Source organism: Herpailurus yagouaroundi, unplaced genomic scaffold (genome assembly GCF_014898765.1).
Source record: "Herpailurus yagouaroundi ecotype Mexico unplaced genomic scaffold, PumYag 208, whole genome shotgun sequence".
Classification (NCBI taxonomy): Eukaryota; Metazoa; Chordata; class Mammalia; order Carnivora; family Felidae; genus Herpailurus; species Herpailurus yagouaroundi.
Window position 1 is genome coordinate 1588923 of NW_024412439.1, and position 9029 is coordinate 1597951.

At 64.2% G+C, this 9029-nt stretch overlaps 1 protein-coding gene across 1 annotated transcript in view; it reads left to right on the forward strand.

The window, feature by feature from the left end:
- The window catches only part of LLGL1 (LLGL scribble cell polarity complex component 1), a 21438-nt gene that overhangs the window by 4045 nt on the left and 8364 nt on the right, over positions 1-9029 (forward strand). The window contains exons 3-17 of the mRNA XM_040452926.1: positions 228-257; positions 573-670; positions 2846-2927; positions 3015-3145; positions 4097-4255; positions 4335-4497; positions 4601-4736; positions 5061-5115; positions 5278-5432; positions 5521-5744; positions 5940-6007; positions 7084-7237; positions 7311-7415; positions 8115-8407; positions 8738-8972. Coding sequence (XP_040308860.1) covers positions 228-257; positions 573-670; positions 2846-2927; positions 3015-3145; positions 4097-4255; positions 4335-4497; positions 4601-4736; positions 5061-5115; positions 5278-5432; positions 5521-5744; positions 5940-6007; positions 7084-7237; positions 7311-7415; positions 8115-8407; positions 8738-8972 — 2088 coding nt within the window. The remainder of the gene's footprint in view (positions 1-227; positions 258-572; positions 671-2845; positions 2928-3014; positions 3146-4096; positions 4256-4334; positions 4498-4600; positions 4737-5060; positions 5116-5277; positions 5433-5520; positions 5745-5939; positions 6008-7083; positions 7238-7310; positions 7416-8114; positions 8408-8737; positions 8973-9029) is intronic.

Here is a 9029-nt window from a genome sequence, read left to right on the forward strand (position 1 = left end):
CGGGGCCGCCCCCCGCCGCCCCCCCCCGGGGGCGGGCGCGGGGGGCGGGGGGGGCCAACGCCCCCCCCTGGCCCTGCCAAGAGGCGTGGCCCTGGGGGAGGGGGAGGGTCAAGAGCCTCCACCTAGCTGATCTTGGGTGTTGCCCTCCGATCTCCATGTGGGGCCTGTGGGGAGTGCCAGGGACATCATATGAGACTACGGACAGCATGGCTGCTCGCCGCTAAAAGTGGGATGCAGAACCCTGCTCTGGGGGACAGGTAGGGTTGACTTTTGTGCCTGCACCCCGTTGGTCCTGTTTCTCTCTGTTGCCAGAGCCCTGCACACAGCGGGCCGGACACGGGTATTGAGAAAGACAGGGGCTTGGCAGGGGGAGGGCCTCTGCGGTGTGGACGGGACACGCGAACACCTGTTTCAGAGTTGAGGACACTGAGGCACAGAGCTCAGACAGACCAGCTCCAGTCCTGCTCTGCAGCTGCCATAGTCTGGAGGCTGCCTTGGGGTGGGACTCAGGTGGGCCAGGGGCGACCGTGCCTGTGCCTGTGCCAATGCCACTGCCCTCCCCTCCCCCGCAGACCGTGGAGCATGGCTTCCCCAACCAGCCCAGCGCCCTGGCCTTTGACCCAGAGCTTCGCATCATGGCCATCGGCACCAGGTCTGGGGCCGTCAAGATGTATCCTTTGGGAACTGAGGCCTTCAGGGCCCTTCGGAAGCTCCTGATTACAGCTCCCTGTATGTGGGCTCCTTGGGCCGGGTGGGGGGGCAGGGGGGCTGGCCTGGGAGGCCGCAGTAGGCACCTCGATCCTGGCGGAGGTTGGTGGTATGGCTTCTGCCCTGAGACTCTTCCTTGCGGAGATGGTTGGGGGTGGGGGGTGGGGATGGGGTCTGCTTGCAGTGGTCACAGCTGTCCATCGCTGCATTTCAGCCAGCCAGTTACCTAGGCGACCCTAGCGTCGTTCCAGCAATTAATTGACTGGGGACACCAGGCCAGGAGGCTAACCACGCACGGTACCCAGCAAAGGTGTTGAGTGGGCCAGGGTTACACAGTGGGCCTTGCCCTGGTGACTGGGCACACACGTATGCCAATGTGAAGACACGTGTGTTCGGCTGAAGGGCTGGGGGCAGTGCCAGGCTCAGCATGGTGAGCGCGGCGCGGCCCCCACCTGGATGCTGGCGGCTGCACAATGGGCCGTGTGAGCCGCACAAAGCGGGCATTTTCCTGCAAGCGCAGGGTGGGGGTGGGGTGGGGGCAAGCAGGCAGCTGAATGCTCCTTGCCTGCCATGGAGAACCCCACCCCCACTGCCCTCGGGGAAGCCCCTTGGGTGGGGAGACAGAGGTGTGGGGTCTGGCTGGAGGCGGCTCGGTGAGGGGTGCCCACCCTCACCCTTCCTCTTGGGACCCTCTGGCTCTCAGTACCCTCGTTGGGGACACTGGTTGGCAGAAGATGAGTCAGTGCCTGGAAGGAGGCAGGGTGGGGATGGGGGTCTTCCCACCCCAGGGCTGGGTGGCCAGACAGGGGTGGCGTCTGGGCCTGTGGTCTGTGAGTTTGCCTTCTCCAGGGAGTGTGGCTGGGCCAGGATGCCCCTCCTCTCCCGTGGGCCCCTGAGGCACTGGTGGGGCAGGGAAGGGGGTGGGGAGGGGGCAGTGCCTGGACCCCGTGCCCCCAAGTCCCCACCTGCCCTGGAGGGGGCATGCACTACCTGGCCAGCTCCCACTCCTTGTGGTGCTGGCCTGCCTCACAGGTATATTGTGGTCCCGAAGCCCTTTCGTCTTCTCAGTGCCCTGCTCCACACGACTCTGTTGGCCACTTGAGCTGTCGCTCCGTGGTCTCACGCACAGGCTCCTCCCGCTCACAAAGAACCTGATGTACTGGCGAGGAGACATCCCCGGAGGAAGCTGGGACCCTCCTCTGTCCCCTCAGTCCTTCCCCCAGTCTACCCTAGCTCCCAGCCCTGGGTCGGGAAACTGAGGCTGGCCACAGAAGCCACCCCTCCCCCTCAAGGGTGGCCCGTCTCCTTGGCAACCCTGGTTCCCGCCCAGCGCTCCTGCCCTCTCTTTTGTCCCCTCTTCTATGTTCTCCTGGCTCCTGCAGGGAATCCCAACTCTAGCTCCAAAGCAACCGGCTCCTGCGTTGTTGCTGGGCAACGCTGACCCCTCCCTAACCCTCCCTCCTGGGGCCCCCTCGGCCCTGCCCGACTGGTGTTGCTGTGACTCTGGCACTGACACCAGACACTTGAAGCGGGTCACCCAGTCTAAGCCTCTGCGGATTGTCTGTGAAATGGGCAGGCTGAGGCCTCTCCCTGGTCACAGTGGGGGCTGCTGGCTGCGTGCCCCAGAGGGAGGTTGGTTTCCTTGCCCATAGCCGGAGGTTGGCCTGGAGCTGTGGGAAGAGGCAGCCTGGACTCTCCTCTGCTCCAGACTTCCGTGCCCAGGCTTGGCCTGGCGTCTCTGCCTGTATGATCCGAACCTGGGGGGCCCAGCTCTTATGTACACAGACACACGCACACGGCTAACACAGGGCAGAACCCTGGCTGCCTGCCGGGCCTGGGCCAATTGTGTTGGGTATGTCTTTATTCTCACTTGCCCTGTATCAGCCCTACAAGGTGGGAGTGGGACTCACTAGCCCCTTTTACGGATGAGGAAGTAACTGACTTGCAGGAGCAGAGTGGAGCCTGCACGCTGAGCCTGGGGATATCTTGGGGGGATAGGACAGTGCTTCTTCAGGGAGGGGTCCCATCTGGACCTTGGAGGGCTTCTGGATAGGCAGGCCTGGTTGGGGCCCGTTGGAATCGTTCTCAGAAAGGAGGATCTCCCGTATCTGCTTCTGCCCTTGACCTGTGCTCTCAGCTACGGTGCACCTGGCGTGGAGTTTACCGGCCTACACCGAGACACGGCCACTGTTACCCAGATGCACTTCCTGCCTGGCCAGGTGAGCCTCCACCCTCACTGGCTCCCGTGGCCCCCATGCCCTCCCCATCCCAGGCCAGCCCAGTCTTGGTCTCTGCTCATCCACCAGGGCCGCCTCCTGACCCTGTTGGACGACAGCAGCCTGCATCTCTGGGAGATCGTCCACCACAATGGCTGCGCCCACCTGGAGGAAGCACTCAGCTTCCAGCCACCCAGTCGGCCGGGCTTTGACTGTGCCAGGTACCGGAGGACTTGGCTGGGGACCAGCTGCTGGGCGCAGGGGGTGGGAGGGGGAGCCCGGGGGAGGTTGTGGAAGCCAGCCTTGCAAAGGTGCTGTGGGGGTAGGAAGCCTCCCTCAAGCTAGGGTACGGGGTGGCAGGGTACCTGGGGCTGAGCCCGGGGCCTGGAGAGATGTGCCCTGTGGATTTTGCAGGTGTGAAATAGGGGGCTCTGGCCAAGTCTGAGGTGAGCAGGTAGTGTCCATGCTCTGGGGACCGCTGGGGCCTTTAACAGTTTGGAGGGGGCGATGGGTGATAATGTACATGGGTGAAAGGGCAGCTGGGGGGCAAGGAGCATTGTCCCAGGCTGTATGAGGTGCCAGCAGGATGCTCCAGGGGTCAGTGGAGTGGGCCTAGACCCCCAGTGGGAGTGTAAGGGGCCTCTCGGTCTGGCTCTGCTGAAACAGAGTTGTCCTACTCCTTCTGGGGGCTGGGTGACACCCTCACACGGGGGTGGACTTCTGGGGTCTCCCATCCTCTGCAGGCCAGGTCCAATCTGGGGCCCTCCTGCAAAGTCAGGGAGACATCTTGAGGCTGGCGACAGGGTTCCTGGGTGAGGCTCAGGAGGGTTGTGTGTGTCCTAGAGCCCTTGGTCCTGGCCCAGGCACTGGCCTGGTTCCTACCTTCCTTCCTAGTGAGGGGGAGGGGTCGGGAGCCCGTCTCCAAGACCTGAGGAGCCTATTTTTATCCCTCTCCTTCCCAACATCCTGATGAATAATTGAGTGAGCTAATTGTGATGCCCGCAGCCACCACCTTCTCCTTCCCAGTGCGCCAGCCAGCCCACTCGATAATCCGGCCTCTATGAGCGCAGAGGGTCCATAATGAGCTGCCGGTAGCAGCCCAGCCCCCTCCACACCACTCCTCAGCGGCCGGACGGGTTTGCGCCCTCACCCACTCCCCTCATCCCTTGCAGTGGCCCGCTCAGCCTCGCCCGTGTCACGGTGGTCTTGCTGTTGGCAGCCGGTGACCTGGCGGCCCTGGGCACCGAGGGCGGCAGCGTCTTCTTCCTGGACGTGCCCACCTTGACGCTGCTCGAGGGGCAGACTCTTGCCCCGGACGACGTTCTTCGAAGGTAAGAGGCAGGCAGACCTCCCAGCAGCCTCTCCACGCCCGGGTGGTGCTCCTGCCGGCTCACCTGCGCCCCTCTGCAGCGTGCCAGATGACTACCGGTGTGGGAAGGCGCTGGGCCCCGTGGAGTCACTCCAAGGACACCTGCGGGACCCCACCAAGATCCTCATCGGCTACAGCCGGGGCCTGCTGGTCATCTGGAACAGGGCGGCGCAGTGCGCGGACCGTGTCTTCCTGGGGAACCAGGTGTGTGAGGGAGGCCGGCACCTGCAGCCGGGGCCCTCTGCTTAGGGCCCTGCTCACACTGCCCCCCCCCCCCCCCCCCCCCCCCCCCCCGACCCCCCTGCAGCAGCTGGAGAGCCTGTGCTGGGAGCGCAGCGGCAACACGCTGGTCAGCTCGCACAGTGACGGCAGCTACGCTGTCTGGTCTGCGGGTGCCGGCGGCTCCCCCGTGACACAGCCCACGGTAGCCACCACGCCCTACGGTGAGTGCCGGGGAGGCTGAGGGCAGCCCTGCCACCTGAGCGTGGGGTTGACTGGGGACCCCGAGCTCAGGCACTTGGGGCTGCCCGGCCTTGGTGGGGGTACCCAGGAGGCCTTGTGTGAGGTGCCATGCCGAGCCACGTCCTCGAAGGTGAGGTTGCTGGGGGGCACGGTTGGGCAGTGGGCCTTCCCCTCGGGGTCAGGAAGCAGCTGTGAGGCCAGGATGATGGAGGCAGAGCAGGAACGGGAGAAGCTTGGAGAAATGTGACCTGGGGCCCTTCTGGTCCCTGTGAGCGAATGAGCCCGACACTGTCCCACCCCTCCAGGCCCCTTCCCCTGCAAAGCCATTAACAAGATTCTGTGGCGAAACTGTGCATCTGGGTAGGTGGGGAGCTGGTTCTCAGATGTGGGTTGGGGGCTGTGTCTGCAGTGGGGAGGAGGGTGGGCTCTGGGGCACAGGGATGTCCTGCAGCGCTCTCCCTGGGTCGGGCAGTGTGCACTTGGGGTCTGGGTGGCTCACGTGGCTCCCCGCCTGCCGTGCAGGGACCACTTCATCATCTTTAGTGGAGGCATGCCCCGCGCCAGCTACGGTGACCGCCACTGTGTGAGTGTGCTCCGGGCTGAGACTCTGGTGACGCTGGACTTCACCTCCCGCATCATCGACTTCTTCACGGTGCACAGCACACGGCCCGAGGACGGTGTGTGCCCTGCCCTCCCCACCCCATGCCCTGTGGGCACCCCCCCCCCCCGCCCCGTGGCTCTGCTCACCCAGCCCTCGCCCCGCAGAGTTCGACGAGCCCCAGGCCCTGGCTGTGTTGCTCGAAGAGGAGCTGGTGGTGCTCGACCTGCAAACGCCTGGCTGGCCTGCTGTGCCTGCTCCCTACCTGGCCCCGCTGCACTCATCTGCTATCACCTGCTCGGCACATGTCGCCAACGTCCCCGCCAAGCTGTGGGCCCGCATCGTGAGCGCCGGCGAGCAGCAGAGCCCCCAGCCTGCCTCCAGCGCCTCGGTGTGTGCCCAGGGCCTCCTGCAGGGGCGGGGACGTGGGGAGGGAGGGTGTTGCGGGCATAGGCCCGGAGGTGGGGATGTAGCAGGTGTACACGGGGAATTCAGGCAGCTTGGGCCCTGGGTGCCATGCTGAAGGTGAGGAGAGAAGGTGTTTGTCCTGACCTTCCGCTTCCACATCTCTGCCTCCCTCTCCCAGAGCTGGCCCATCACCGGGGGCCGGAACCTGGCCCAGGAGCCATCACAGCGGGGGCTACTGCTGACTGGGTAGGCAGACACATGTGTTCCATGGCCAAGCACAGGTGTGACGTGTGCGTGTGTGTGTGCATGTGTGTGTACGCGTGTGTATTTGGGCAAATGGAGCGTGGTGCGGCCCATGCAGGTTCAGGAGAGCCCATCCTGGGCTGGTGGGTACTGACCTGCCTGGTGACTCAGGCCCCAGCCCTGGTGGGACCAGGCCATTCCCCTCTCCTGCAGGGTGGATTGGGATGAAGCCTCCCTAGGCCCTGGTTAAAGGCCCCGCCCTGCCCTGCCTTTTGGTCTAGAATTGAGCTCCGCCCACCCGGCCTGCCCTGGGACCGGAAAATCTGGGCTGGCCCACGCTCATCTGCCCAGGGCAGGTGCTAGAGAGCCCAGTCTGGGCCTGGCGGGCGCTGACGTGCCCAGTGACTCAGGCCCCAACTTCCTGCCCTGCCCCTGCCTGTGCTGGGACCCTCAGGCCTCTGACTCCAGTGTCCCCTATCCTGCTTGAGAGCTCCTAATCATGGCTTTCAGAGCTTTTGGAGGTATCCCAACCAGCCCCAGAGACTCACACACCTTTTCTCGCCCTGGCTCTGGGCTCCCACCACCGCCCAAAGGTCCCTGACGTGGGCTCTGCAGCTGTGTCCTGAGGCCGCACCCCAGATTTGTCTGCTCCTGCCCCCCGCTTCCCCTCCCTGCTTCCTCCCAGCCTCCCCAGGCTTCCTGCTGCTCTGCCTACATGGCTGCCTCATGCCTCATGATCCTTCTGCTCTGTGGCTAACTCCCCATCGCTTTTCCTGGATGCGCCCGTAGTCCTCTGTTCCCTGCATTATCTCCTCTGTCATCTCCTGCTCGTCACACTGGTGATTATTTCCATACCTTCTCACCCTGTTTGAGGGGCCCCGGTGCATGTGGTCTGGCATACTGTAGGCACTCAAGATGTGTTTGCTCTATACAGTAGATGCCTCCTGTTTGCTGTGTGCAGTGGGAGTCTGGTCAGTGCTTGGCATATGTAGTAGGTGGTCAGCGCGTGGTCACTGGATGAGCAGGATGGGGGTGCTGCACGGGGACCCGGGGTGGGCCTGATGTTGCCTTCCCTACAGCCACGAGGACGGCACCGTGCGCTTCTGGGATGCATCTGGTGTGGCCTTGCGGCCGCTCTACAAGCTCAGCACAGCTGGCCTCTTCCAGACAGACTGCGAGCACGCTGACAGCCTGGCCCAGGCCGCTGAGGATGACTGGCCGCCCTTTCGCAAGGTAGGCCCTGCCCCGGCCCTGGGGAGCCGGGTCCCAGCTCTGCCCCATGTCATCGCTCCATCCCGCCCCGCAGGTGGGCTGCTTTGACCCCTACAGCGACGATCCTCGGCTTGGCGTGCAGAAGGTGGCGCTCTGCAAGTACACAGCCCAGATGGTGGTGGCTGGCACTGCAGGCCAGGTAAGGCGGAGATGCCCCAGGCTTGGGGTCTCAGAGGGCTTTCTGGAGGAGGTGGGCCTGACCTAGAGGGTCTAGTGGAGTGGTGGGGGACGCACATGGGCAAAAGCCCGGAGATGGGAATGGGGCTGCAGGTGGGGCTGGCTGCGGTGAGGCCAGCCAGGGAGGTGGAACCTCTAGGAGGCCTGGAGTCCAAGCTCTGGCCGCCGGGAACCACACAAGGGGCGGGAGCACGGGTGTTAGGTGGGCACTGAGAGTGGGGACCAGCAGGTCTGGGTCGCTGCCGTGCCCCAGCACTCAACACGGTATATGGGGCTCAGTGGGTAATTACCGTTAAATGAGAGACAGGCTAGTGGGGGGTGCTTTGCTCCAAAGGCCAGTGGGTCTTGGTGACTGCTGTTCCCCTGTCACTCGTGCAGTATGCAGAAGGTGCTCAATGTATGCTCATTGCTAAAGGGAGAGAGACTTGCAGGGGTGGGATATTGTGCTTCTGGAAGGTAAGGTCTTGGTCACCATTGTGTTCCCCAGTGCTCAGTGAAGGCCCTGGTATACACTAGGCTTTCAGTGAGTGCTTGTTAGGCGGACAAACGAGAGACAGTACTGGGACTGGCCTAACGGTGGCTTTGCAGGCTCAGGTGGGGCACGGGTAGTCCTGTCCTCCACACTGACCCCTCCCCCACCCTGCCATGGCTGTGTTTTCAGGTGCTGGTGCTGGAGCTAAGTGATGTGCCATCAGAACAGGCGGTCAGTGTGGCCAGTGTGGACCTCCTCCAGGACCGAGAGGGCTTCACGTGGAAGGGCCACGAGCGGCTGAGTCCGCGCACAGGGCCACTGCCGTGGCCCGCTGGCTTCCAGCCCCGAGTGCTGGTTCAGTGCCTGCCACCAGCTGCTGTCACCGCTGTCACGCTCCATGCCGAGTGGAGCCTCGTGGCCTTCGGTACCAGTCATGGCTTTGGCCTCTTCGACTACCAGCGCAAGAGCCCTGTGCTGGCCAGGTGTGTGTGTGGTGGGCCCGGTGAGCGGGGGCTGTACTTGCACCTGGCCCCAGCCTCCTGTGAGACCTTTGGTGTCTCCCCACACCTGTCTGGGCCTCAGTTTCCCCATTTGAGCTGTGACATGGTGCAGGTAGGGCGACCTTAAAGCCGCCTTCCCCGCTGGCAGCTCTGTCCTTATGAAAAGTGCTGCTGGTAGAGTGTTAAGTGCCCCTGGCTGCTGGGTTCGAGGGGCAGAGGGGCTCCGGCTTCCTGAGTCACGGGGCCGGCAGGAGCGCGGCGGCTTCTCCAGGAGTCCGCTCCGTGGCACAGCTGGCACCTGCCTGCCCCCAGGTGCACCCTGCACCCCAACGACTCCCTGGCCATGGAAGGGCCGCTGTCCCGGGTGAAGTCGCTCAAGAAGTCTCTGCGCCAGTCTTTCCGGCGCATCCGCAAAAGCCGAGTCTCGGGCAAGAAGCGGGCCGCTAATGCCAACAGCAAGGTGAGGCGGGGCTGCGCTGCCCAGATGCCACCTCTCTGCCTGCTGGGGCCAGGCACAGCAGTGGAGCCTCAGCTCCGAGAGCCAAGTGTCTGTTCCCTTCAGTAGCCCTGGCCCCTGGGCCCCCCCTCCCCTCCCCCCTCCCCC